The sequence below is a fragment of the Sorex fumeus genome, unplaced genomic scaffold, assembly GCF_029834395.1.
Source record: "Sorex fumeus unplaced genomic scaffold, SorFum_2.1 ptg000110l, whole genome shotgun sequence".
Classification (NCBI taxonomy): Eukaryota; Metazoa; Chordata; class Mammalia; order Eulipotyphla; family Soricidae; genus Sorex; species Sorex fumeus.
The window spans coordinates 3,707,385-3,733,614 of record NW_026606167.1 but is presented as its reverse complement, the minus strand read 5'-3'; the positions used below and the strand labels follow the sequence as shown (position 1 = coordinate 3,733,614).

General features: G+C 61.7%; 3 protein-coding genes across 4 annotated transcripts; 1 reads left to right on the top strand and 2 right to left on the bottom strand.

Moving 5' to 3' along the window:
* Window positions 1-824: 824 nt before the first annotated feature.
* On the bottom strand, window positions 825-6,604 carry DNAAF8 (dynein axonemal assembly factor 8). The gene is made up of 8 exons (XM_056135128.1): window positions 6,452-6,604; window positions 5,232-5,363; window positions 3,735-4,208; window positions 2,725-2,827; window positions 2,230-2,464; window positions 1,498-1,623; window positions 1,305-1,400; window positions 825-1,071 (listed from the first exon to the last, which is right to left on the bottom strand). Exons 1-8 carry the CDS (start codon window positions 6,557-6,559, stop codon window positions 825-827), a joined length of 1,521 nt encoding a protein of 506 aa, XP_055991103.1. The 5' UTR covers window positions 6,560-6,604.
* A 2,105-nt stretch (window positions 6,605-8,709) lies between these two features.
* Window positions 8,710-24,016, top strand: ANKS3 (ankyrin repeat and sterile alpha motif domain containing 3). Its single transcript, XM_056135329.1, has 17 exons — window positions 8,710-8,795; window positions 10,291-10,462; window positions 12,869-13,067; window positions 13,146-13,267; window positions 15,141-15,222; window positions 18,650-18,785; window positions 19,347-19,505; window positions 19,791-19,928; window positions 20,277-20,383; window positions 20,503-20,679; window positions 22,375-22,499; window positions 22,644-22,785; window positions 22,959-23,131; window positions 23,325-23,401; window positions 23,491-23,565; window positions 23,681-23,761; window positions 23,843-24,016. Exons 2-16 carry the CDS (start codon window positions 10,293-10,295, stop codon window positions 23,749-23,751), a joined length of 1,953 nt encoding a protein of 650 aa, XP_055991304.1. The 5' UTR covers window positions 8,710-8,795; window positions 10,291-10,292; the 3' UTR covers window positions 23,752-23,761; window positions 23,843-24,016.
* A 427-nt stretch (window positions 24,017-24,443) lies between these two features.
* NUDT16L1 (nudix hydrolase 16 like 1) lies at window positions 24,444-26,127 on the bottom strand. Of its 2 annotated transcripts, none has more exons than XM_056135334.1 (3): window positions 25,945-26,127; window positions 25,524-25,854; window positions 24,444-25,099 (listed from the first exon to the last, which is right to left on the bottom strand). In XM_056135334.1, the coding sequence occupies exons 1-3, from the start codon at window positions 26,095-26,097 to the stop codon at window positions 24,945-24,947; spliced, it is 639 nt and encodes a 212-aa protein (XP_055991309.1). In that variant the 5' UTR covers window positions 26,098-26,127; the 3' UTR covers window positions 24,444-24,944. The 2 variants fall into 2 exon arrangements, with proteins under 2 accessions (XP_055991309.1, XP_055991308.1); XM_056135333.1 differs by having other exon boundaries at window positions 25,594-25,854.
* Between the last annotated feature and the right edge of the window lie 103 nt (window positions 26,128-26,230).

Here is a 26,230-nt window from a genome sequence, read left to right as displayed (position 1 = left end):
GATGCTGCCCCCTGGGCCAGGCTCCAGGGCTGCCCCTTGACTTTTGGAATCAGGGACCACACCAGCTGCCTGGGGACCATGTGCTCCATCCGTGGGGCCAGCGTCCCTCTATCTCTGAGTTGAGTGCACCTCTGGCCTGTCCACTGTCAGCTGAGTGTGACCAGGGAGTAGCTGGGTCCCCGTTAACTCCACCGGGGTTAGCTTCTGAGTCATGAGGTGCTGGAAGAGGCAAGACCAGTGGCTGGGAGCCCTGTAGCTGGGGAGCCCCACGCCTGGGAGCCCCGGCACTGAGGCTCTCATTTGGCGGGACCACTGATTGTCCCCCCTTTCACCTGACTCTGTCCTCCCTGCCACCAGCCTGTTCCCACAAAAAGTGGCGTCCATCCTGGCCTTGTTCTCTGCCTGTCAGCAGCCTCAGTGGGGCGAGGGCCAGGGGACAACTTGGAACAGGTATTCACCCGCTGTGAAGATCCTCCTATGGGAATGTGTCCGCTTGGTCTCAGAACAGCCACGGCCAGGGACCCAGAGACCAGCCGAGCCTCTCCCAGATGTGTTCCACCTGGAAATATCTCGCTCCATTTACTCCAGTTTGTGGCAATGTTTAAAAGCCCGCGGGCAGAAGCAGTAGATGCAGGTCAGAAAGGGGTGGGAAGGGAGGGGGTGGGCAGCTCGAGCCCAGCACAGAGCCCCTGCCCCAACGACTGCCCTTACGAGTGTGTAGCCAGTGTTCGACAGTCATGGTGTGCGGGTGGAAAGGGACAGTGTGGGGACCTCTGGTCCTGTGTGAGCGTATGTGGGTGTGGAGAACCCACCGGCCTGTCACCTCAGCTCCCTTCGTGGGGGGGCTCCAGAGGCAGCCCCAGGGCCCCCTTCGCCACCCCAAGTTCAGGAGGCTCCCCCAGGGCCCCGGTGTTCCGCCTCCAAGCTGCGGATCTGGATGTGTGTGCTGGAGCCTGACCCTTCTGGCCTCCAGGACCTCCAGGACCTCCAGGGGCGGGCAGCACAGGTGGAGGCAGCCCCTGGCGGAAGGCCCTGAGCTGCTGGAGCAGCTGACTTTTGCCGGTGCGGTCCCTGCAATCCGAGAGAAGGCGCCTCAGCCCCGGCCATGCCCGGGCCCAAATCCCCAACTCTGCGGTTCAGCCAGGATGCAATGGAGCACGTGCCCTACCACCCGGCTGTCCAGCCCTCTCCCCCCCATGCTTCCTGCTCACCACCCCCAGACACAGCACAGTGAGACCCAGGACCTACCCCCCTTTGCTGTGTCCCCAAGGGCTCCCTCCTGGCTAAGGGAGGCCGCCCTTTACCATAGCCCTCCGGGGTCCTGCTGGTCTCCTTCAGGTGCTGCTGACTCCTCGTCCTCATCATCCTCGTCGTTCCCATCCAAGGAGCTAGAGCTGGAGCTGTGGAGGATGACCAGGCTCACACGGCCAGACCAGCGCCCAGACCTGGCATCCTGCAGACCCTTCCCACCTGCCCCCTGCTGCGCCACTCCTGTACCTTTCCTCTGTCGCCTGGGCTGGGGGCTCCGGGACTCTCAGATCCATGAAGACCGTGGGGGGCTCCACTTCACTCTTCGGCCTCATGCCCTGGACCCCTGGGGCGTCCAGCTCCCCGGAGGACCGTCTGAGCAGAGAGACCAAGGATGGGGGCCATTTCAGGGGGCAGGACCCTGAGGTGGGACTTTCGGGCGGGCTGTCCGAGAGAACGTTCCATGCGATTCCAAGGCTTTTTATCTGTGTCCCAAAACACGAGCCACTGGCCACACGAAACTGCCTCAACTGTCAGTTCATCTCATTCAGTGACACGAATCTGAGGAACTGCCAGGCTCTTGGTTGTGCAAGATACACTTCAAGGCCCTAGTAGCCACTCGTGGCCCAGTGGCTTCCGTGTAAGTGCGGCCTGGACATTTCTGCTGGACACTGTGGGCCACCAGGGACACACATGCACTTCAGTTAGCTCAGGGAGAAAAGGGGTTCCCCAGCACTCAGCTTCCCCCAAAGGTGGCAAACAATGTGGAAAGGGCTCTTCCACGGTCTTTGACCCCACGGGTGTGAAAAGGAGCAGTGCTCTGTGGGTGGATCCCGGTTCCGCCTGGCATGGTCTGGCCGTGTCAACCTGAGCGCCTCAGTCTTCCAAGCGGTACAATGGGGATAATCATGGCACTGACTGAAATAGAAAATCTACACCCCAGGGACCCAGGGAATGCTCTGGGCTGAAATGCAGTCCCACCTGGTGGTGGCCTCCAGGGGCCTGCTGTCCGGCGGGCTGGCAGCAGGCACATTCCAGGCAGACGCATAGGCCCGGGACTGTGAGGCGCACAGGAGGACCAGCCGCTCCATGAGCCTGTCGTGGGCGCTGTGCTCAGTGTCAGCTGTGGGGTGGGGGCACAGCTGAGCTGCTTGAGCTTCCTGGGGCCTGGGCAGGTGCCTCCACTGGATCGTGGAGCGGGAGAGTGTAGGGGAGACTGTTTGTGAAATGAGTGCCTGCTTGGAGGAGGGCGAGGGGCTCCTAACTGCATTCTGCTCCCTGGGATCGGCCCAACGAGTCAGAGGGGCTCCCAGGAACAGCTCTACAGGCAACCACACGGCCACCGCATGCTTGACTGAAAGTGCCTGAGCCTTAGAGAGGATAAATTCTTCCCTGCTGTCCCCCCTAAAGGGGGGCCCTGTGACCCCCAACCTCTGCAGCGAGAGCATGGAGGACTGCTTGGGGGGGTCCTCTGACCTTGGTGCTGGAGGCGGTCGCTGGCCTGCCACGGGGCTCCCGGGGTGCGGTCCGGCCCGGCCAATCTCTGCAGGAGGCCGTCCAGATCTGACTCCTCCAGTTGCTGGAACAGGGAGGGCCGGGCTGACGGCTGCTCCACGTCCCCACCCTCGCAGGCCCATCGTGGACATGTAGGGCTGTTTCTCCCCATGTCCTCCTTCACTTTTCTGGGCAACAACTTTTGTGGGTTTTTTGAGGGGGTGGGGGCCTTACTCCCGGCTCTGAGCTCAGGAATCAGTCCTGGTGGACTCAGGGAACCACATAGGGTGCCAGGAATTGAACTCAGGTTGGCCGTGTGAAAGACCAATGCCCTACCCACTGTACTATGGCTCCAGCCCCAATGCTTTCGTATTTTGCACAAAGACATGGATTAACTTGAGGAAACCCCATGTCATTTTAAAGAAAAAAAAAGAGGTTCATGTAAGTTTAAACATCTGGAGGGGCTGGAGGGCAGGCTTGCAAGCAAGGGGCCGACGTGTCCCTGACACCAGTAGGAGGGACCCCGAGAGCCCCAAAGGAGTAGATCCTGGGTTTCTCTTGATGGGCCCGGTGCCATGGGCCACAGGTCTGTCATGGCCGCGTCCCTACAAAACTCAGCTGTTGGAGTTTTACAAGGAAAAGGGTTTGGAGGCAGGCCTTTGTGAGGTGGCTGGGTGGTGAAGCTAGAGCCCTGGAGAGCTTAGGAAAGAGACGGGGCAGGAGAGACAGGACAGCAGGGAGGGCACTTGCCTTGCATGTGGCTGACCCAGGTTTGGTTTCCGGCACCTCATATGGTCCCCTGAGCCCACAAAGAGTGCAGATCCAGAGATAAGCCCTGAGGCTTGAGTATGACCCTAAACTTACGAGAGAGAGAGAGAGAGAGAGAGAGAGAGGAGAGAAGAGCCCCCCAAGCTCCAGCCCCAGCTGGGTCAGAGGTTCTGTGGGGTGTCCTGGCCCTGTGGCCACAGGAGACCTGCAGGTGGGCCGCCTACCTGGAGCGACAGCGTGGGTGGGCCTTTCTGGGGCTCCTGGCGGGGAGGCAGGGGTGCTGGCGCACTGCCCGGAGCACAGGCCTCCCAGGACACTCTGTGGAGCACGTCCTTCTCTATCATCCTCCTCCTCTCCCTGCGCAGGGCCTGGCGGCGGGCACAGTTGGGGTCCTCGCCCCCGTGAGGGGCAGGTCTCTGGGACTCTGCGTCCAGGCCTCTTTTAAGGGGCGCAAAGGTGGCTTCTCCTTTCGGCCCTTTGGGAAGACTCAGGGCTCCTCTGGCTTTGGAGGTTGTGACTGCTAGGTCGCCTTCCTGCCACCTGGGGGTGTCTTCGGGCACCCCAGGAGAAGAGCTGGCCTTACCATGGCCTGCCAGAGGGCTCCCTGGGTCCTTTCCTTCTGGGGAGCCCCGGCGCCCCGTCTGCGCATTCCACTCGCTCCAAGGCTCCTCACCGAAGCCCACAGGCACCAGCCCTGCCTATGAGGAAAGGGGGTCCCCATTAGATGTTGGGGAGCCTCCCGTGGGCGAGAGGCCTGGCCTAGGCCGAGAGGCTGAGCTCCATCCTGAGGCTGGTTAGAACCCCTTGTTTCTGGCAGCATGTCCGTTCTGGGTTCTGCCTTGGAGGTATGGCCAGGCCACACGGCTGCTGGGGAAAGCAGCGGATAGCCAGGCCCCAAGCGCAGGCCTCGGTCTCAATCCCAGACTCTCCCTTCCCAGGCCCAAGACCACAGAGATGCAGCAGGCCTGACACAGCCCACCTGCACGAGCGCAGGACCCCTTGAGATGATTCCCTTGACCTGGTTCCAGGTGCACTTTTCAGCACGGCTAGTCTTGGCGGTGGGGACTGGACCCTCTGGTTCCAGAAGACAAGCCCTGTCCGTGGGCACTGAGAACTATGGAGCCTCCAGACACCCCACAGTGATTAAATGCCTTTCTAGGAGGGTGCCAGCACCCCCTTCACTGCAGGACAGTCTGTCCAGAACTTGCGGCAGTTCCCTCGTACCCCCTTTCTGAGGGTTTCTGCTAAAAAGGCCTAGAACTGTGTGCACTGCGAGAGCCTGTGCCCTGTCACCCCCCGCCTCGTCCCCCTCCCCCTGTCCCCATGCTCGGGTTCCACCCACACTGTGGCCTCTGAGCCTTACTCCTCACTGCTCCCCATCACCTGCCCCTTCCTCCCTTCCTCGCTCCCTCTCTCTCCCTCCCTCCCTCTCCCCTCCCTCCACCCCCTTCCTTTTGCTTTTGGGTCACATCCAATCCAGCACTGTTTAGGGGCCACTCCTGGTTTGTAGGGGGGTGGGGTGAGCTGCTCCTGGTGAAACTTGGGGGACCAGGTGGTGCTAGGTTCTGAACTCAGGCCTCTGCCATGCAAAGCTTGCACTGAGCCATCCTCTGGCCCCATGGTTTGACCATTTTGGAGCTACTATGAGCTCTGGAGCACCCAGCACCCAATCTGCCCACGGAGCCCAGCTCTGGGGTCCCTGCAGCCTGCCTCCCACTCACCGCTGGTGGAGAACTGTGGGCTACCATGTCCCAGGACCCAGCAGGCTCCTCGGCCAGCTCTTCGGACAAGTCTGGAATCAGGGCGGGGTGATTTCGCTGGAAGATGAACAGTTCCTCCTCCCCGAAGTCCGACTGTGGAAAAGGGACAGGGCTGTGGGACTGAGTAATCTCGGGGGCCAGGAGGATGTCAGCCTCACTGCCCTGATGCTCGGAAGCAGACTGGTGACATCAGTGGCCCCTAGAGGGACTGGCCAGGCCCGGTTTCTCTCACTGGTATACAAGTGGGCCTCACACACCAGCTAGTGGAGGTGAGGCCAGGGCCCCTGGTCCTGCAGATTGCTCACGCCCCGAGGTCTCACCTCCAGCAGGAGTTTAGAGCCGAGGAGTCCCTCCCTGGACCCAGTCCCCACTCAGAGCCTGGGGCTGTTACCTCTGAGGATCCGGTGGGCAATGAAGCCGGCTGATACAGCGCCTCAATAACTTGTGATACAGCTTTTCACCACTCTTAGTATGGGGACACACGTGGCAGTACTCAGGGATCACTCCTGGATCTGTACTGAGGGACCACTTCCGCTGGGGCTTGGGGGACCATATGGGATGCTGGGGGATCGAACCCAGATTGGCCTCATGCCAGGAGAGCGCCCTCCCCACTGTACTATTGCTCTGACGTGGTTTACCACTCTTGTCCTCCAGAGGGCAGGAGTCAGTCGGTGCTAGGGCTGGGTGCTTCGGGTCACTCCACACCTCGAGTTCTGGCCCAGGCAGGCATTTCACACAGAGAAGCCCCTGTGTGCCCCGGAGAATGGTCTGTTCTGCAGCCAGTACTCAGAGACCAACCCTGGGGTCGTGACCACTCCCAGGTGCCATGGTCAGTCGGTACCTGAGCAGGGACGCATGCCTGGTGCCTACTCTTCTCCCTCTGGGGCTGTGCTGGGTGAGGTCGGAACCAGGGCCACCAGAAGGGTGGCAGCCAGCTCAGTGCATGGTGGTGAGCCGTGAAGGGATTCACCAGTGTTTTGCGCTCCCTGAAATGGCCTGCAAGGATGCTGGGCATGAAGAGGCACATGCAGAGAACGAAAGCAGTGACTGTGACTGAGCGGAGACACTGCTATCCAAAGTAGTTCTGGGTTGGCATCAAGGTTGCCATGTCACAGGCGTAGCTGGGGTCCAGGGAGGAGTGGGCAGGCTGAAGGAAGGTGTTGGGCTTGGGGCTGATTTACCAGCGAGGAGTCCGAGTCCAGAGACGGGAGCTGCTCCCTGACGGCCTGGAGGATGGAGGCCCAGGCAGAGCCAGGTGAGGACCCCACATCTTTATCTGGAGATGCCATAGCGGGGGCTCAGGAATGCTTCTTGGTGAGCCTCCACTCACCCAAGAGGCCCTGCAAGGACATGGAGGTAGGTGAGAGGGTCAGTGACCCAGTGCCAAGGCATTGGGGGTGGGAGGCTGCATTTTCCAAGCACCTCCCGCCTGTGGGGAGGAAATCTATTTGCACACCTCCTGGCCTGGCTACTCCTACTACTAGGTTCCTGTTACCGAGGACAGGTGCTGTGTCCCATACTGTGTCCCAGCATGAAGCTGGCCGACTATGGACCTAATCTGAGATCATGTACATGACCTGTTCACACTCGAGGTGATATATGTTCTGCTGGACACAGCGGTGGAATAGGCATGTGTGAGACCTGGGTTCCGTCCCTGGTATTGCACAAAGGAGAGATGCAGTTACATGATCAGGAGGTATATGCTCATGAAATTCAGAAAGGCACACGGGTGAGAGGAACTTGGAAACTACATGTGTATATGGCTCACATAACACAGACAACAATACCTCTCCTAAACTCAGAGATGTTACATTGTCAGAAAATGGGAAGACAGAGGAGATTGGAAGCCCATTGACTCCCCCACTTCGTTTTTTTGGGGGGGTAACACCCGGCAGTGCACAGGGGTTAATTCTGGCTCATGCACTCAGGAACTACTCCTGGCGGTGCACAGGGAACCACATGGGAAGCTGGGAACTGAACCTGGGTCGGTCGTGTGCAAGGCAAACGCTCTACCCACTGTGCTATTGCTCCAGCCCGACTCTCCCATTTTTAAAAACTGGGTACTTTTGTTTGTTTGTTTGTTTGGGGGCCACACCTAGCAGTGCTCAAGGTTTATTCCTGGCTCGGTGCTCAGGGATCACTCCTGTCTGGCTCAGGGTGCCAGGGATCCAACAAGGGCCAGTTGCGTGCAAGGCAAGCACTCTATTATGCTACCGCCCCAGGTCCTGTCTCCCCCATTTTCATCGTTTAAACTGTTTAGGGCCAGAGCCTTGGCACAGCAGATCGGGCACTTGCCTTGCAAGCAGCGAACTCGGGCTCCATCCCTGGCATCCCAAGTGGTCCCCTGAGGACCGCTAGGAGTAAGTCAGAGCAAGTTAGGAGAAAGTTAACCCGGGAGCATCACTGGGTGTGACCCCAAAACCAAACCAAACCAAAAATCTGATGTGGGGTCCACACCTGGCGGGGCTTAGGCCCAACAGCTGGGGTCACCTGAGCCACTACTCAGAGGTGCTACTCAGGGGGAAAGGGTGCTGGGGACTCATCGAGGTCGCAGCGGAGACCTGGCCTGGGGGGGCTTCTCGGATCTACGCTCCCAGGAGGGGCGGGGCAGGAGAGGCGGCTGGCACTCGCGTCCTTGGGACGGGCCGACCACAGCGCGGCGGAGGGGGCGGCGTGGGTCGCGACGTTTCCGGCGAGGGACGGGCCTGACGGCGGGTGGCTGGAGGATGCGGCGAAAGCGGCCCCGGGGCTGCAGGTCCGCGGCCGCCGGGGGTCCGGGGAGGGCTTGGCCAGGCCGACTCCGCCGCCACGCGCGCCCTCGGCCGCCGCCAGTTGGCCCCGCCCCGGCCCCGCCCACCGCGGGCGCCGGTTGCCATGACCACGAGACGCCAACCGCCTCCCGCGCCAGGCTTTCCGGTTCCGAAGCGGGGGCTCGGGGGAGCCCGCTGCTGGTCCCCGGGCCGCCACCAGCCCGTCCCGGCCCCTTCGCCGGCTGCCCCCGTTTCTGATCCGAGGTGTCAGCCGAGGCCGCTCACCTCAGCCTCGCCCAGCCTCCCTGCCCTGCGGTCCTGGTAGGACCCTACGCTCCTCCAGCGCGTCCTTCCGACCGCGTCCAAGCCTCCCTGGCGCGGACACCGAGGCCGTCACTCCTGGGGGGCGTCCCCCCCGCGGAGGTCTCCTCTCGGCGAGCCGGCCGGCCGCGCTCCCGGCTCCTGAGTCGCGCTCGGCGCGTCCCGACGCCCGCGTCACGCGATTGGTTGTCGTGCGGCGAAGGGGCGGGGCAGAGAGGGTTCTCCTCGCCCATTGGTCGCTGCGGGCGACGCCCAGCCACTGGGGACGCGGAGTGCGGAACTGACCCACGAGAGTCACGTCCCGGCGTGCTCCGCGCTCCCCGGCAACAACTTCCGGGGCGGGGCGGGGTCGTGGGCTCGGCCGCTGAGGCGGCAGCGGGGCGCAGACACCCGGGCCGGGCGGAGGGTCGCGGCGACGGCGGTGGCCTGAGGTCGGCCCGAGACCCCCGCGCAGGTAGGTTCCGCGCCCCGCGGGGCAGCGGCCAGTGCCCCTCGCCGGGTCGCGTCCTGGGGAGCGGCGGTCAGCGGCGTCCGGCGGGGTCGCCGGGGCCCCGGCACGTGCAGGCCGCCCTTGGGTGCCCGCCGGCCACTGACTTCTGTCCTCGGTTACAAATGTTGCCCTGCAAAGTGGCGGTCCCCGGCCCCGGGCCGCGCGCGCCCTTGCCGCGTCTTCGGGGGCTCCGTGCAGGGCGCGTTTCCCGGCCCGTGGGGGTCGCAGCGGCTCGTGCGGGGGGCTGGGGGACCGGCCGCGCGGCCAGCGCCACCCGGGGCCGTGAGGGGGGTCCAGGGGGTCTCGGGGCCCGGCTGACGCGGAGCTCGTCTGGGTGCTTGTCCGGGGGATGCCAGCCGGTGCTGTTGGGGGCTGGGGGTGCTGCTGCTCCTGTTTCCGCCTCCGTGGTTGGCTTGTGTGTGTTTCGGGGCCCACCGGAGGTGGTCAGCGGCCCAGGGGAGCTCCCGGCCCTGCACCCAGGAATCCCTGCTCGAGTGGGTCCGGGGAGCCCGAAGGGACAGCGGAGATCCAGCCCTGAGCGCGGCCAGTGCCCTCCCCGCTGGACCGTTGCTTGGCCCCTTCCCCCCTTTTGTCAGGGGCCTCTCTGAGCTCGGTCACGCCATGCCAGGGGCCACACCTGGACCTCCTGCCCGCATGCCTGGCTTCACAGCGCTGGGTTTCCATCCCCAGGGCCAGGGTGAGGGCCCACCAGTGTGCAGACGGGGTGTGCCCGCCAGCAGGCTCTGCTCGGCCTTCCCCTGCTCACATTCCCCGGACACGAGCCTGTGCATTTTTCTTTCTTTTTTGCGGTGCTGGTGGTGGGACCCACAGCCTCACACGGACAGGGCAAGTGACGAATTGCAGATCTGCACGCCCGGCCCGGGCCGGCAAACTCATTGATTCCCAGACTGACTTGGAGGGATGCCTGAAGCATCTGTGAACGGGCATGGGACCAGCAGCCTCCTGAGCAGACACGAGCGTCTCTCTTTTCCTCTCTCCTCATCACCTTGTTCTGCCACACCCAGGGTGGACCAAAAGCAAATACCAATCCTGAACTGATTGGGTTGTATTGGGGAGCTCGTGACTTTGCCTGGATTTGGTCAGGAGACCCTCTAGTCACCAGGTGGGGTCCCCATCTTGGGGGCAGTGTCACCCTGCACAGTTACTGGACCCCTCACCTTCCCCACCTGCAAGGCGTGTATGTCGTGAAGAAACTGTCCTTGGCTGAGGAGGGTCTCGGTGCAGTGGGTGGGCTGCAGCCGCACAAGTGGGTGCCCGGCCAGGTGCCGCCCTATGTGGGAAAGTGGGTGGGCGCCTTCTGGGTTTGATCACAGTGAGTCTTGTCTGCGGGGCTGCGACCCCCAGCTGCCTGCTGCCCTGCATGATGGGGGCTGACAGGTAGCCCCACATGCCTTGGAACCTCCAGGGAAAGACCTCCCACCTGCTCCTCTCTCCTCAGCCATGTCGGAGCTCAGCGATGAAGCCAGCGAGCCTGAACTCCTGAACCGCAGCCTGTCCATGTGGCACGGACTGGGCGCGCAGGTCAGCTGCGAGGAGCTGACCGTCCCTTTGGATCTTCACACGGCGGCATCCATCGGCCAGTATGACGTGGTGAAGGAATGTGTGCTGCGGTAAGAGGCAGCAGTGGGACTTGCTCCTTCCTCACTTTCTGTACACGGGCTCTGTAGCTGCTGGTTTGCGGAGCGTCTCCACCAGCACCCGGGCCCGCAGTCTCGTCGAGCTGTGTGGCTCGGGTTAACTGTGCCAGTGATGGGGGTGCTGGTCACCAAGGGAGAGAGCAGCTCCTTCCCTGTTCTGGCCAGAGCCAGAGTTCAGCAGGGAGGGAGCTTGCTTTGCGCATGGCTGACCTGGGTTCGATCTGCTGGACCCCAAGGGTCCCCTAAGGCCCCTCCAGGGGTGATTTCCAAGTGCAGAGGGAAGAAGAAGCCCTGAGCACTTCTGGGCGTGGCCCCAAAACTAAAACTGAATGAATGAAATGTTGTTCATGACTGAGAGACAGTTGGGAGACACTTTAACCAGAGTGACTGTCTGGTTTCCGGTCCTTTCCCTGATGCTCGAGTAGCCTAGCAGAAGGTGCTTAACCAGAGTCAAAGTTTGTGGTTTCAAGTTACAGTTGTGGTTTCTAGTACTTTCTGAAATGCTCGGATGCTCGGAGTAACACAGCAAAGGCACACAGTTGTGCTCTGTGGTCGTTCCCTGAAGGGTTTGTTTTATTTTATTTTTTCAGAGGGACCACATCTGGCCATGTTGGGCTGGCTACCCTGGCCACATGCTCGGTGTTTTGGGAAGTGGGGACATGCTGGATTCAAACTTGGGGTGTTTTGCATACTGGGTTTAGGAACTACCCCTGCAGCTGTTCACTGGCCCTCAGAGGGGTTGTTTATTTTACTTTTTTTGGGGGGGTAGTACACCCATCAATGCTCAGAAGCTACTCCTGGAAGTGCTTAGGGGACCAGGCAGTGCGGGGGATTAAGCATGGGGCTTCTGCATGTCCTCCTCTTCATCTTGCTCTTCATCTTGCTTCTGCTTGCAAGCTGTGGTATTTGGAGGAGTGGCCCTGGCCCCTGGCCCCCACCCACTAGCCCATTTTACTAGTCCCAGTCGTCTCTGATGCCCAGTGCACAGCAGTGGCCCTCACTGGCACCTAGCAGTATTTGGTACAAGGGGTGCTTTGTGTGGCCTGTCTCACACCTCTGCTGGTGAGTATCCACAAGTCTGATGCCCACTACTCACAGTCCCCGCCCATGACCACTTCACATGTGCCTTTTCCTGTTCCTGGGAAGCCGAGCACAGGCTTGCCGAAGGCCCAGGTCTGGGTTTCCGGGCAGTGACATCGTGTGTGGGTGTCTGGCCAGCGAAGGACCAGGGCAGTCTGCAGTGGCCCTTCTGGTGGTGGACTGTGACAGGTGTGTAGCCTCACCCCTCTGCATGCCCACTTCACATAGGCCTGGGGACCCCAGTCAGAGTCTGCGTCCTCAGTTCTGGGATTTTGCGTCTCTGGGTGCTGTGAGGATGTACAGAGAGCTCCCCGGGTGCCTGTGCTGAGCTGGGGCAGTGCGGGGAGCCCAGGCTCTGGTGGAGGGTGGGCAGAGGCAGCTTCGGAGAAGTGCTCTGTCCAAGGTCAGTCGCCTTTCTCTTTGTGGACTGGGTGCTCCCAGGGCTGAGGTCAGGGTGGGCCGGGTTCTGCTTGGGACACGGCTCCTCCCCGCTCTCCCTCTTAGTGACTGCTTCCTGGGTAAGCACCTTCGGAGTGGCTTCCGGGCACGCTCAGAGCTGGTGAGTGAGGAGCAGCCCCGAGGGGCGCTGGACACAATTCTGGGCGTGTTTCCAGACTCCAGTGCAGACGCTGGGCCTGTGGGAGATGCACTAGCCAGAGCTTTAGGGGAGAGAGTGACACAGGCAGCCTTTTTTGGGTAGTGCTTGGGGACCAGTGGGTGCCATGTGCAGGGCCCATGCCCTCCCGGCGGACCTGTTTGGTCTGGTCATGGGTTTGCAAGAGTGTTCATGCAGCTGAGGTGACAGAAGCCACCCACAGTGGGCGTGCCGTGAGAGCCCGTCCTTAGCCTCTGGCCACGCAGCTTGGTGGAGGGTGCAGGGCTCAGTTCAGGTTGCACACTGACCATCGGGGCAGCTGTTCCTGGTGGCCTGAATGACCAGGCCCTCCTGCTGCTCTGCCAGCATCCTGGGCCCTGCCAGAAAGACTCTTGTTCCCTCTCAGGGTGGCTGTGTCAGTGTCCCAGCCACAGAGACCTGCAGGCCTCACGGTGTGGCCCCTGCAGCCCTCCTGAGGCAGGTGGGAGCAGAGAAAAGATTTGACGCCAGTGGCCTTGGAGGAGGGGCCAGAGGAGAGCATGACATCAGGGTGTCCTCTAGGGCTCTCCAGAGGTGACTGTGCCAGTGATGCCTCCTTCCTGCCTGAGGGCCCCCACCACCTCCCGGCAGCCCTTCTTGCTTTTTCCCCGGCCTGCTTCAGTGACCCCCGGTGAGCCTGTCTAGTTTGTCTTGCGTTTGTTTAGGAGGGAGGTGGACCTGAATCAGAAGAACGGCGGCGGCTGGACCCCACTGATGTACGCCTCCTACATCGGCCATGACACCATCGTGCACGCGCTGCTGGAGGCGGGGGTGAGTGTGAACGTGCCGACCCCGGAGGGGCAGACTCCGCTGATGCTGGCATCCAGCTGTGGCAATGAGAGCATCGCCTACTTCCTCCTGCAGGTGAGCCCCTGGGGAACCCTGCCACCCTGCGAGCGCTCTGTACAGATGCCCTGACACACATTCTGTGTCTTCTTGAAGCAAGGTGCAGAGCTGGAGATGAAAGACATCCAGGGCTGGACCGCCCTCTTCCACTGCACAAGCGCTGGGCACCAGCAGATGGTCAAGTTCCTTCTGGACAGCGGCGCGAATGCAGACGTGAGGTGATTTTCAGCTGAGCGACCCCATGGGCATCTTTCCCTGGCTGCGGGGAGCACTGGAGCTAAGGCCCGGCTAGGCCTCCACACCGCCTGGCCTGACTTCTCGGTGACTTGGGGGCAGCACTCGGGTGCTCTGCAACTCAGTCTCTTCCTTCGAAAATGGGATGTCTGTGCCCAGGTCGCGGCATTGTTGGGAGACGCCCGTAGCCTTTTAGTGGACGCGTCTGAGTCATGCCTGTCTGGCCGCACTCCGGGCTGTTCCTCTCTCCTTCCTGTGTCTGCCCGGTGAGGCAGATTCTGGAACATCAGGTTTCATCAGTGGCTAAAGCCTGTCGGCTGCTGCTGTTCCCTCAGCATAGGAGTCATCTGCTCGCCTGATGCACATAGCGCTCCCTGGGGCTCCCGCATCAAGGATGGATGTGGCTTTTTTTTTTCTTTTTTGCTTTTTGGGTCACACCTGGCAATGCATAGGGGTCACTCATGGCTCTGCACTCAGAAATCACTCCTGGCAGTGTTCAGGAAACCATATGGGATGCTGGGAATCGAACCCGGGTCGGCTGCATGCAAGGCAAACACCCTATCCGCTGTGCTATTGCTCCAGCCCCGGATGTGGCTTTTAAGGAAACCAGTAATGTTTGAGGAGCCCGTTTCTTTCTCACCAACATGATCATGAATGATGTTGATGGCAGCTGTCTGTAAGAGCTTCATAGTGTTTTAAACTTTTTTTTTTGCTTTTTTTTGGGGGTCACACCTGGTGATGTACAGGGGTCACTCCTGGCTCTGCACTCAGGAATCACTCCTGGTGGTGCTCAGGGGACCATATGGGATGCTGGGAATCGAACCCGGGTCGGCCACGTGCAAGGCAAACGCCCTACCTGCTGTGCTATCTCTCCAGCCCCATAAACTGTTTTGTTTTGGGAGCACACTCAGCGGTGCTCAGGACTAACTCCTGACTTGGCATTCAGGGATCATTCCTGGTGGTGCTGAGAATCATATGGTATGTCAGGAATCAAACCGGGGTAGGCTACATGCAAGGCAAGTGCCCTACCTGCTATTCTTCTTCTTTGGCACATAAGGTAACAAGGTAACAGTTTCATAGCCCCAAAGGAGAGAAAATGCTACTGATGAAATACACCTTGCCTAGTCATTTCTGGGGGAAGGGATCTTTTGGCTTATCCCTGGCAGTGCTGGGGCCTCCCCAGCTCAGGGGTGGAGTGGGGTATAGCTTCCAGGTATATTCAGGAGACAATGAGGTGTCGAGGATGAACCGAGCGTCTAGGGTCCAAGACATAAGGGCCAGCTGGGACTTGACCTGGTCTCACCTTGTTTCATGGCATATTCTGACTTCACAGATGTTGAGGTGTGAAAACGTATGTCTTAGGGTGGATGGAAGCTGTCCTTAGCTTGGTTCTTGTCTCTTCAACCGGAATTTCTTAGACTTTTTCCACTGTGACCCTTTGCTGCCTGAAACACACAGTGTGGGTGGACACTGTCCCAAACTCCTCGGTTCATTAGGCGGTTGATTTGGAGTTCATATTTGGTGGTTGTGCATTCAGAAGCCGTTCCTATAGGTGACTTTCACACCCCCCACATTCAGTTGCGTGACCCCTGTGGGCTTGCAACCCCCGGGTCAGAAGGGGCTAATGTCTCACAGCCTGTTTGGAGCGCTGTGGAGGCAGCACTGCAGCCCGTAAGCCTCAGCTGTGTGCTGTCATGGGCCGGGCTGATGGCCAGTCCCGAGCTGCAGAGGTGGACAGACAGGGCTCTCTGGGGGTGGAGACCGAGGGGAGCAAGGGGAGGGAGCGGCGGCAGGTGGCGAGGAGAGCCGGGACGTGGGCTGGGCGGAGTGTGTTACCTGACTGCGGTCTCTGCACAGGGAGCCCGTGTACGGGTTCACGCCTCTGATGGAAGCAGCGGCAGCCGGCCACGAGATCATCGTGCAGTGCTTTCTGAACCACGTAAGTGAGTGTCACGGCAGGTGGGGTCACCGGGCTAGCAGCTGCGACAGAGCTTGCTTCTGACGGAAGTTTGTGCCACCACCCACCTGTGCGGCACCTTCTCGCAGGCCGGAGCTGCAGGCAGTGCTTGGGCATTAGAGGTTTGGTGGCGAGTGAAAATAGCCAAGCTGGGGGCTGCCAGGCAGGGTGGAGCGTAAGGTGCTTGCCTTGCGTGCAGCCAGCTCCAGTTCGTCCCCGGGCTCCTGACCCAGCCTCCCCAGGAGAGAGCTTGGGCTGGAGCACATGGTCTGCCAGGAGGTCTTCACTGAGAGAGCTGGCCTCTAGCTCTGCTAGACCCCTGGGCACAGCCAGGCGCAGCTGCCAAGCATCAGTGTGGGACTAGTTCCCAGCACTTCTCCTCGCCCCACAATTAGCAGATATGGGGGCCAGAGCAGTAGTACTGAATGTCGGGTGCTTGCATTACATGGTTTGCATGCAACTTGGATCCCGGGCACCCCATTTGTTCCCCATGTATGGAGCACCACTAGGAGTGATCCCTGAGTAGGGCCAGGGGTAAGCCCTAAGCATGACTGGGTATGCCCCACAAACCACCATCACTCCATTGCCACAATGAGCGTGAAGGTAGAGTAGCTCGCCCCTTCCTGGTCACCCGCCCCTCCCTCCCCAGCACACCCACAGCTTTTTTGGGAAGGGGCCACACTCAGCAGTGCTCAGGGCTTACTCCTGTCTCTGCACTCAGGGATCACTCCCGGTGGGCCTGGGGCCCATCTGGGGTGCCTGGGTTGAACCCCAGTCAGCCACGTGCAAGGCAGGTGCCTCCCCGGTGTGCCATTGCTCCAGCCCACCTGCTGCTTTCATTTTGGGTTTTCGTGCTTTGGGAGTTTTTGGGTCACACTCCACACTGTTCAGGACATACTCTTGGATCTGTGCGCAGGGATCACTCCTGGCAGGGCTTCTAGGACCATAAGGGATGCTGTGAATCGAACCCAAGTTGACTGTGTGCACAAGCCCTTCCCATTGTCCTGCTGCTCCAACCACACTCCTATTATGCTAGAGACCCAGCACTTTTCCAGGAGAAAGGGGTATCCCTGCCTGAACAACCAGCATGGGCACTGGGGCCCAAGAGATAGCACAGCGGAGAGGGTGTTTGTCTTGTACACAGCTGACCAGGTTCCATCCCCGGCATCCCAGATGGTCCTCCAAGCACTGTCAGGAGTAATTTCTGAATGCAGAGCCAGGAGTAACACCTGAGCATTGCTGAGTGTGACCCAAAAAGCAAAACAACAAAACAAAACATGGGATACAATCATACATTTACTCGTCATCTTTTAAAAGTGATTTAACATGCCATGAGTAGTTTAGTCTTGTACTGTGTTCCATTCAAAAGGTAAAGGCCCTCCCGTTGATCGTCGATTTGCTCGAGCGGGCCCAGTAACGTCTCCATTGGAGACTTTGTTGTTACTGTGTCTGGCATATTGAATACTCTCGGTAGCTTGCCGGGCTCTCCGAGAGGGGCGGAGGAATCGAACTTGGGTCGGCCATGTTGGCTGCGTGCAAGGCAAACGCCCTACCGCTGTGCTATCGCTCCAGCCCTTGTTCCATTCAAAATCAGTCAAAATTAGTTTGTTATCTTCTTAGTAGGAAAATTTAGGTTTTCAACATTTTGCAGTTTAAAAAGTACTTTAGGAACTATCTGGCACACAGTTTTAGTGTACCTACAGTTATTTCTGTGTTTCTGCAAGCAGGATAGTTGGTGCTCATGATTTTAACTTATTAATAAAAAGTTCAATTGAAAGATGGGCAAAGGGGGCTGGAGAGAGAGCGCGGCAGGTAGGATGTTTGCCTTGCACGCAGCTGACCGGGTTCGATTCCCAGCATCCCATATGGTCCTCTGAGCACCGCCAGGAGTAACTCCTGAGTGCAGAGCCAGGAGGAACCTCTGTGCTTCGCCGGGTGTGACCCAAAAAGAAAAAAAAAAAAAAGAATGATACCTTAGTACAGAATCAGGAGTAAGCCCTGAGTGCTACCAGGAGTAATTCCTGAGCAAAAAGCCGGAGGGAGTAAGCCCTGAACACATCTGGGTTGGACCCCTCGCAACAAAAGTGAAGAAGGAAAAAAAGGGAGAGGAAGGGAAAAAGAAGCTGGCTCCCTCTTGGGATTGGAAAAAGTGAGTCACGCTGACTTGGTCTGCAGCCTTGGGACACGCTCGGGGTGGCAGAGCACTGGGTGCTGGTCTGTGTCAGTCCTGTCCCGGCTCTGTGCTCGTGTCACCTGTGATGTGCAGATGCAGTGAGCAGGCTGACAGGAGCATCATACTGAGCATGCGCACCTGCGCGGGTGAGTCCCGGAAGGCAGGGTGCCGGGATGGTGCTCAGTGGGGAGGCCGCTCTCTGGGCCTAAAGGATAAATCGCCTCCTTCCTCAGGAACCGTCTCCGTTACTGCTAGCTCCCCCTGCCCTGAGGAGTGGGACAGGACTGGCCTTTCCCGCTCAGCGTGTAACACTAAGGCCGCCTTCCAGCTCCCTGTGGCACTTCCGACGAGACGGACTGCTGTACCTACTGGGCTTTTCCTGGGTCCAGACAAACGGAAATAGGGGTCACGCTTGACTTCTTAGCCCAGTGTGGGGCCAGAGTCTGGCACTCAGCCCGGTGCTCAGGGGTGCGGCTGCTGGCTTGGCCTCAGGTTCACCCAGTGCAGGCTTGTGTGCTGCCCGGGAGCCATATCCCTGGCCTCCTGGAAGTCTGAGAGGGCCTCCTGAGCAGTCCTGGCGTGACTGAGGTCTGTTGACAACACTCAGCCAGTGGGGCAGTCGGTGGGAGGGTCCCGCAGTGTCGGGGATTCACCTCGGGGCCTCAAGGTTTCTACCCTGCCCCTGGGCTCTTCCTGTGAACCTAGATATGATCCCTTGTCTATTTCCTCTTTTCATCCGTGTGGGTCCTGCACTCAGGAATTACTCTTAGTGGTGTTCAGGAGACCCTGTGGAATGCTAGTGATCAAACTTGGGTCAGCCACGTGCAAGGCAAGTGCCCTCCCCACTGGGCTATCGCTCTGGTCTCTGTTTCCTCCTTTTGGACTACACTCAGCAGCCCCCCCCCCCCCCCCCAGGGCCCAAGGAGCTCTGCACCTTGGCGCGAGCATTTGTCTTCGTGTCTCCTGGGACCTGGGAGCACACTTGGGAGGCACCCCAGTACCCCAAAAAATACCGGAAATGGGAAGATGAGGCAGATTCTTGTTCTTCACCTGCACACAATGACAGCAGGAAGATAATTGTTCTGTTCGGGGGTCACACCTGGTAGTACCTGCGGCCCATTGGTACCAGGATGGCACCCAGGCTCCTGCCTATAAAGCCTGTGCCCACTGAGCATCTGCCTGAGGCCAGGGCCGCACAGTCCTAGGGGGCTTCTGACCCTGCCGCCAACTCCACAGGGAGTCCAAGTGGACACGAGGGACCACAGCGGGGCCACTGCCCGCATGCTGGCTAGGCAGTATGGACACATGAAGATCGTGAGCCTGATTGATGCGCACTCGCCCGCTCTGCCCAAGAGCCTCTTCTGGGGCCCAGGTACCGCCTCGGGGTTCACTTCTCCCTCCTGCCTGGCACTGCCCTCCCCGGACACACTCCCGACTCACGCCTTTGCTCATGCCTTGGGTCACTGCAATTCCTGCTGTCGCTAGATCAGCTTCTGTGTCTCGGGTCTGAGTGGCAGGAGTTCTTTCCTGCGTCTTGCTGGACAGGAAGTGCCCGTACCTGCCTTGTGCTTCTCTGGTTTCACAGGGTCACTCGCACTTTGTTTTCTCCCTGGTTCTGAGGTGCGCTTCTCTCCACTGGTGGCCCGTGTCCATTCTGTGTCATCCAGTAGCCGCATTGGCCGGACGATGGGTGCCCTTTGGTGCCCGAGCTGTCTGGACTTCCTGTGTGCCTGGGGCTGCCAGTCATAGCTTTTGCAACAGGTCTTGCTCTCCTCTGAAATCCCCTTTAGCAGTTTCCTGTTGCTTGGTGCGCCCCAGCGTCTCACCTGGCACACCCCTGGAAACAGGCTTTTCTTAGAGTGGGCTGACCAGCACTCATGACTTTCCTCTGGGTCACTGTCACCAGCTCTTCATTTTGGCCCTTGACCCACAGAGCAGTACCAGGATCTGAGCTCTTCAGATGAGTCGTGCCCCGCCCCGCAGAGGCAGCGGCCCTTTCGGAAGAAGGGCCTTAGCATCCACGAGGGTCCTCGTGCCCTGGCCAGGATCACAGCCATCGGCCTGGGGGCCAAGACCCAGCAGCCTCGCTACGGTGAGCAGGACAGTGGCTCAGGGAGGGATTCGGAATGGTGACAGTCCCTGCCTTGGTCTAGCTCCTTGGACTCTCCTTTGCCTGGGTTACAGTGACAGCACTTCCTCTCCCGAGGCAGAAGTGCGCATCGCGGCGTAGGTCACTCGCGCAGAACTGAGGCAGAGGATTCGGCTTCCTGTCTGCCTGGTTCCTGTCCCCCTCCCCCCATGTCCCTGGGGGGGGGGCTCCCTGCAGGCCCGCGCCTTCCCTTGCCTCAGGGTGTCTTCCTGCCGCCTCTGTCCACAGAGCAGGCGCCTCCGCGGGGCTATGTCACCTTCACCAGCAGTGACGAGAACCCTCTGGACGCAGGAAGCCTCCGCTACAGGGACGTCACCTCCCCCATCAACGACAGGGACGTGGAAAGCAGCAGCAGCAGTAGCCGTGGTAAGCACGCCTCCGCAGCCCCTTGCACTCCTCATTCCACCCTGCCTGCCCTGCACCCCTGCACGGTGCCACGCGAGCGGACTCTGACGTGGGGCCGCCGTGTCGCCGCCCTCCAGCTCCATGTGGTGCTGGCCCTGTGATGCCTCCATCCAGTGGTGCGGGCGGGCAGAATGCAGAAGAGCAGGTTCCAGTGGGTTGCTGGGGTCACCTGTTGTGTCCGCTTCAGCGACAGGCCGCCCCGCCGGCTCCACAGAGATTCAGTGGACAGCCCCGCCCCGCCCAGGGATGGGGCAGTGCGGGCATGGCTGCAGGCTCAGGGTCCCCTGTCCCCTGTCCCGCCGTCTCCAGAGGAATGCGCCTTCCGTGCGGACTGCGGCGTCGCGCGGAGCAGCAGCAGCGAGGGGCTGGCCCGAGCCCCGGGCCTCAGCAGCGAGGGCTCCTTGGAAAGCAACGAGGTACCCATCCCCCGGGAGACTGGCAAGTGGGAAGAGCTTCGTGCCAGCGCTGCCCACTGAGGTCAGGTGGGGACGGCGGGGCCCTCCGGGGTGACGGGAAATGCATCCTCATGCTCCAGGATTCGGACCCTGTGCGTAAGAGCCCCGCTCGCAGACAGGCGAGAAGCTACGTGAAAGTTAAGAACCGCCACGGCAGCAGCGACAGCCAGTGGCCCCCCAGCCCCGGGCCCCTGGGGGCAGCCTGCTCCCCTGTGTCTGGCCCCCAGGTTGAGAAACCCGCCTCATCAGGACCCCAGGTGAGACCCCGCTGGGGATGATGGGGTGACACTTGGGGGGCTCTCTGGGCCAGGCCTGAAGAACAGGCGTGCACACGGTCCCCCAGAAGACCCGTTGTCCTGCCCACCTGGTGCCTTGGGAGTCTGAGCCCCTGGCACTGGCGGGCTGCAGGTGGCTTCTGGGTCCCGTATTCATTTCTACACCTGGGGCAGAAAACTCCATCTCTGGGGCCTGCAGTGAGGGCAGCGCAGAGCACATGCTCTGGGAGCACTGCCTTCCGCCTGCCACCTGAGGGCAGTGCAGCAGTGCTCAGAGAGCACTGCCTTCCGCCTTCTACCCGAGCGAGGGCAGCACAGAGCACAAGCTCAGGCAGCACTGCCTTCCACCTCGCACCCGAGTGAGGCTGAGGGCAGCAATGACAGCTCCTTGCTTCACTGGCATTCGTGGTAACGAGGGCGTGAGGGGCACCACGGGAGCAGCTTTCTCGGCTCTGCTCTCCAAGCTACTGGCAGCTTCCCCGCAGGGAGCTCTCCTGGGTCCCCCATTTGGGGGTGAATGCTGGCACCTGTAGCTTTCTGCTGGCTGGTTATTTTGGGGGGGGGCACACCCAATGATGCTCGGGGGGTTACTCCTGGCTCTGTGCTCAGGAATTACTCCTGGAGGTGCTCGGGTACCAAATGGTCAGTCACGTGTAAAGCCTTACCCGCTGTACTACTGCTCTGGCCCCTTTTTTCTTCTTTGGCTTTCTGGATTACACCTGGTGGTACCCAGTGTCTACTCTGTTGCTCTTTTTTTGTTGTGGGACCACACCTGGCAGTGCTCAGGGCTTACTCCAGGTAGGCCTGGGGGACCACATGGAATGACTGCAGGGGAAGTCCCCTTCCCACTGTCCTGTAACTCCAGCCTCAGCAACTGTCTCGATGCTGAGAGGAGCCTGGGCCTCCAGTCTGCGGAAACGGAGCCTCTCCCTGAGCCGTTCCTGGCCCTGGGTCTTCGGGGCCAGGACGGGGCGGGAATCTGCTTCTTTACCCAGACCTAATGGTGGGGCTGACTGTTTGCAGGACTCTAGCACTCACGGAGACCTGTTCTTCGTGGGGCAGCACCGGGTTCTCGCTGGGTCTCAGCTGTGGGGGAGCCGCTTCCTGGCAAGTGGGGAGACCCCAGCTGCTGAAAGTCCCCGCAGGGAGTCACCCTGTTTACTGGGGGGCTGGATGGGCTCAGTTGCTCCTGGCTTTGCGCACAGGAATGATCCTCGCTGAGTGGGGCCAACTGCCGCCCCTCTGGAGGGTCACCTGCAGCCGAAGGAAGACCTGCGGTCACTGCCCGGCCCGAGGCACAGGAAATAGCAAAGGCGGTTCTTCAGAGCAGCAGCATGTCCATGGCCTGGGGTCTCGGTTGGACCAGGACGACTCCACCCAGAATGGAGTCGGGGGGCAGGGCCTCTGCTTTACCCCGGAGGGCACCGAGTGCCACCTCCGATCAAAGCAGAGCCCTCTCTGGCCGCACCCCTTCTTGAGATGAGGGCACGGGGCAGGGGCCGCCTGTGGCCAGCTTGGGGACTCGGGGTTACGTCACAAGAGGGAGACTGTGGGCTGGTGCTGCAAAGGTGTCCACGTCCAAGTCCTCTCCGTGTGACTGAAGAACTGAAGCCAGTTGGGGTGAGGCCACAGGGCCGCCCCTGGGACACAGGACTCAGGCCCTGCCCTCCCCCCCAGGACCTTGCCACGCTGCTGGAGCAGATCGGGTGCTTGAAGTACCTGCAGCTGTTCGAGGAGCAGGACGTGGATCTCCGCGTCTTCCTCACCCTCACCGAGAGCGACCTGAAGGAGATCGGCGTCACGTGAGTCAGGGCGCCGGCGCCACCTCCGCTGCTCGGCGCAGGCTCCAGCGGGCCGTGCTTGAGGGACCAGGCGCCGTATCCCTGGAGGCCCCTTTCCTGTAGCCACTGCCCATGCATGGGAGCTGCCGCCTCTCACTCCTGCAGATTGTTTGGGCCCAAGAGGAAGATGACCTCCGCCATTGCCCGCTGGCACAGCAGCGCCCGGCCCCCCAGCGATGCCCTGGAGCTGGCCTACGCTGACCGGCTGGAGGCCGAGATGCAGGAGCTTGCCATCCAGCTGCACAGAGTGAGCCACCACCGGGGGCACTGCAGGGCCACAGGCTGGAGGGTGGCCCTCGGCTCCCACACGGCAGAGCCGTGGGGGGATAGTGGCACGGAGCAGTGCTCAGAGCACCGCAGAGGGTGAGTTGCGGACCAGGGCGTAGGGGCCTGGCGCCCTGATTCCTCCCTGGTCTGCAGCGGTGTGAGGAGGTGGAGGCCATGCGGGGCCAGGTGTCGCAGGAGCAGGAGCTGCGGGCTGTGGTGGAGGGCTGCCTCCTGGAGCAGGGCAGTGCCCGCAAGGACACCCACGACCGCCTGCAGGAAGCCTGGGCGCAGGCCCACGATGCTGCACTCGTTTTGGACCAGCTACGGTGAGGGGGTGTCTGGGCCCTGTCTCCTCCACTCTTGAATCTGGGGGTCTGTATCAGGACCTCTGGGACCCTTCACTGCGCCTTCTCACTGCAGGAGACAAGTGTGGCTCACACAACAGTCTGTCTCCGCTGGTCCCTCGGGGTGGCAGGGAGGTGGTCAGGGTTCTGCCCTCACCAGTGCTGGTGCCCACAGGGCCTGTCAAGTGCAGCTGTCAGCACGACTGAGGGGGGACGAGTCCTCCAGCGCAGCCCCGGGTTCCCCAACAGCAGGTAAGGAGGAGCCTGGGTGGAGCCTGGGGGGGTATCTCCCTACTAGACAGGCCTAAGAGCTGCCCCAGCCACCGGCCTCTGCCCCACAGACTGGCAGGCCTCCCTGCAGGGCCTCAGCCTCCTCGAGCTATCCGGCATGTTGGAGGACCGAGTCCGGGAGCTGGGTGAGTCTCCCAGAGAGCCGTGGTGGGCGGGGCCTTTGGACACAGCCTCCAGAGGCTTCAAGTTCATCCATTCCAACCCCCCAATGGGCCAAGCAGTGCTGTGCCCCCTCTGCAGGCCATGTGCTGTGTGCAGTGACCCAGAGCCTGGACAAGCTGCGGGGCAAAGAGAACTGGCGGGAGCCGTAGCCGGCGGGTGGTGAGTCTGGGCCGGAGCCTGCACAGGGGAGCAGGGCCCAGTGCTCCACGGCACTCACTCAGCCCGGCGCTCCCTTCTCAGAACCTGACGTCGGGTGACAATCCACCCGGAAGCCGAGCAGCAGAGGGCAGTGCCACTGGCAGCAGCCCAGGCCCCAGGGGCCCGAGGACCTGCCGTCCCAGGAGCAGACGAACAGGAGCCACAGCGGCCCACCGCGAGGCAGGACAGAGCCACACCCGGAGCCACTGGGAGGCCCAGAGCAGGCAGGCCCTGGGCAGGGTGACCCTCACCACAGGTGCCAGCGAAATGGCGAGAGGGAGTGCTGGACAGCAGGGCATTTGCTGGAAAATAAACTTCAGAACAGCTGTGACAAGGCTCAGTTGTGGTCACGGACCAAAGCATGGGGATCTGGGCCGAGCCCCCAGATGCGCAGAGGCTCCGTGGGGCGTTTCTAAGGACCAGAAACTGACTCCCGAGGTGGCCCACAGGGAGTCGGGAGGTAGACAGACGGGGGATATCTCCAGACACAGGACAGAGACCAGGTGGTCGCCATTGTCCATGCTGGCTGTTCGATGCCCCTCTGCACACACGGTCAGTGCTTCCAGCCATCCCCCGGCCCTGCCCGCAGAGTGCTGGGAATGGAGAAGGGGAGGGGGCTGGAGCAGGAAGAAGGACACGGAGCAGCAGAGAAACCACTTTACTCTCCATCCCTCCAAATGCCTCTGCAGTTGGGCACCGCCTAGGGACCAAGCCCCAGAGGGGCAGGGCTGGTCTGCAGCCTCCTTGGGTCACGTGGGCAAGAACACAAACCCAGCAAAGCCAGCAGCAGGGCAGGACAGGGTCCCCGGACGAGCCTTGTCCCCCACGGGAACAAACCGACCCCAGGAGACCCGGAAGTGTGCACTGCCCACAGAGAACCAGGGCCTCCGCCAGCCTGGGAAGAGCCTCCCCCGAGGAGGGCTGCGTGGAAGGCAAGGCTAACACCCGGCGCCCCTGTCCAGACCGCGGTCGAACGGGGCACACGTGGACACGCTGGCAAACACGCATGGGGAAAGGGGTGGCTCGCCCAGCTCGGCAGGGAAGGTGACCACCTCGGTGGCCAGCGCAGCCTCAGGAAGAAGAGGGGGCAGGGAGCAGCTTCTCCAGGGCCTTCTTCTGCTTCTCGGTGGCCGCGGCCAGTGCCTCAGCCAGCTTCTCCTCGGGCATCATGTTGAGCACCTTGAGGGCGAAGAGCAGCTGGTACTTGGCCGTGCTGATGAAGGCGTTGCTCAGGAAGTTGGGGAAGCCGCCCACCCGGTCCTTCTGCGTGTACAGCGGGACGCGCACCAGCCCCAGCACCTGGGGAGCACAGGGCAGCGTTGGGGCCGGCAGCCGCGCAGGGGGACCTGGGCGCGGTGGGGGAAGCGGGGCGCCAGGCGGGGGGGGGGCGCGGAGGCAGCCTCCGCCCCCCCCCAAGCAGGGATCAAGGCCACCCCATGCTCCCCCTTCCGTCCTCCCCCCCCGAACCCGTCGCCCCTTTCCCCCAGGCCCACAACCCCCGACCGACCCCCCAGCCCGGCTTCCCGCCTCCCCGAGACGCCCGCCCCGGCCTGTCCCCCACCCCGCTCCCACTCCAGGATTGGCTATGGCAGGCAGCAAGGCAGATGGGACACAGCCCCGAGGGAGCCCCAGCCCTGGACCCGTCCCCGATCCCGCTCCCCAGCCCGTGCCGAGACAGCGACGCCCCCGCCCGCCCGGCAGGGACCCTCCGGGGACGTGTTACCCATCGGTGCCTTCCGCGGGGCCAGAGCCAAACCCCGGGGCGGGGGGCGGGGCCCGGGCGGCGGCCCCACCTCCAGGCCGTGGTCGCGCGAGTGCACCGCGCTGATCTCCACGGCGTGCAGCTGCTCCAGCGTCAGCTGCCGCGCGTACAGGTGCGCCACGACGCGGTGCGGGCCCTCGGTCAGGTGCGAGCTCAGGTAGTCGGCCTCGGTGAGGCGCAGGCAGCCCAGGCCCAGGCCCAGCACCCGGTTCAGTCCGTCCTCCAGCGACCAGAAGCGCCGGTCCACGAAGCCGCCGGGGAAGCCCAGCAGCCCGTCGAAGCGCATCTGCATCTGCAAGGGAGCCGGGTCACGGCGGCCCTGCGGCCCGAACGGCGCGGCCCGGCCCGGCCCGGCCCGGCCCCCGCCCGGCCGCGTCCTCACCAGCACCGAGAAGCGCATGGGGATGCGGCCGAAGAGCTGCCCCGGGTTGGCGGCGTACAGCATGGCGTGGCACGAGTGGCTCCAGCCGGGCCCCAGGCGCATCGCCTCCACCCGGCTGATCTGCTTCAGCTCCGGCACCGCCGTCGTCGACATCTTGGCACGGCCCCCCCGACCGCCGCCGCCGCCGCCGCCGCCGCCGCCGCCGCCCGCGAGCTGCCCCTCAGGGGCATGCGCGGGCCCGCCCCCGCCGCCCGCCGCCAATCCGCGCGCAGGGTGGCGCCCCGGA

Coding starts and splice junctions, on each gene's coding strand:
- DNAAF8 (XM_056135128.1), bottom strand. CDS start 6,559: ATGGCATCTCCAGATAAAGATGTGGGGTCCTCACCTGGCTCTGCCTGG. Junction 2,828..3,734: donor CACCCACGCTGTCGCTCCAG/GTAGGCGGCCCA, acceptor TCCCTGTTCCAG/CAACTGGAGGAGTCAGATCT. Junction 1,624..2,229: donor CCCCTGGAGGCCACCACCAG/GTGGGACTGCAT, acceptor CTCTCTGCTCAG/ACGGTCCTCCGGGGAGCTGG.
- ANKS3 (XM_056135329.1), top strand. CDS start 10,293: ATGTCGGAGCTCAGCGATGAAGCCAGCGAGCCTGAACTCCTGAACCGC. Junction 18,786..19,346: donor GAGCCTCTTCTGGGGCCCAG/GTACCGCCTCGG, acceptor CTTGACCCACAG/AGCAGTACCAGGATCTGAGC. Junction 23,566..23,680: donor GGACCGAGTCCGGGAGCTGG/GTGAGTCTCCCA, acceptor CCCCCTCTGCAG/GCCATGTGCTGTGTGCAGTG.
- NUDT16L1 (XM_056135333.1), bottom strand. CDS start 26,097: ATGTCGACGACGGCGGTGCCGGAGCTGAAGCAGATCAGCCGGGTGGAG. Junction 25,855..25,944: donor CCATGCGCTTCTCGGTGCTG/GTGAGGACGCGG, acceptor GCTCCCTTGCAG/ATGCAGATGCGCTTCGACGG. Junction 25,100..25,593: donor CGCGCGACCACGGCCTGGAG/GTGGGGCCGCCG, acceptor TGTGCTCCCCAG/GTGCTGGGGCTGGTGCGCGT.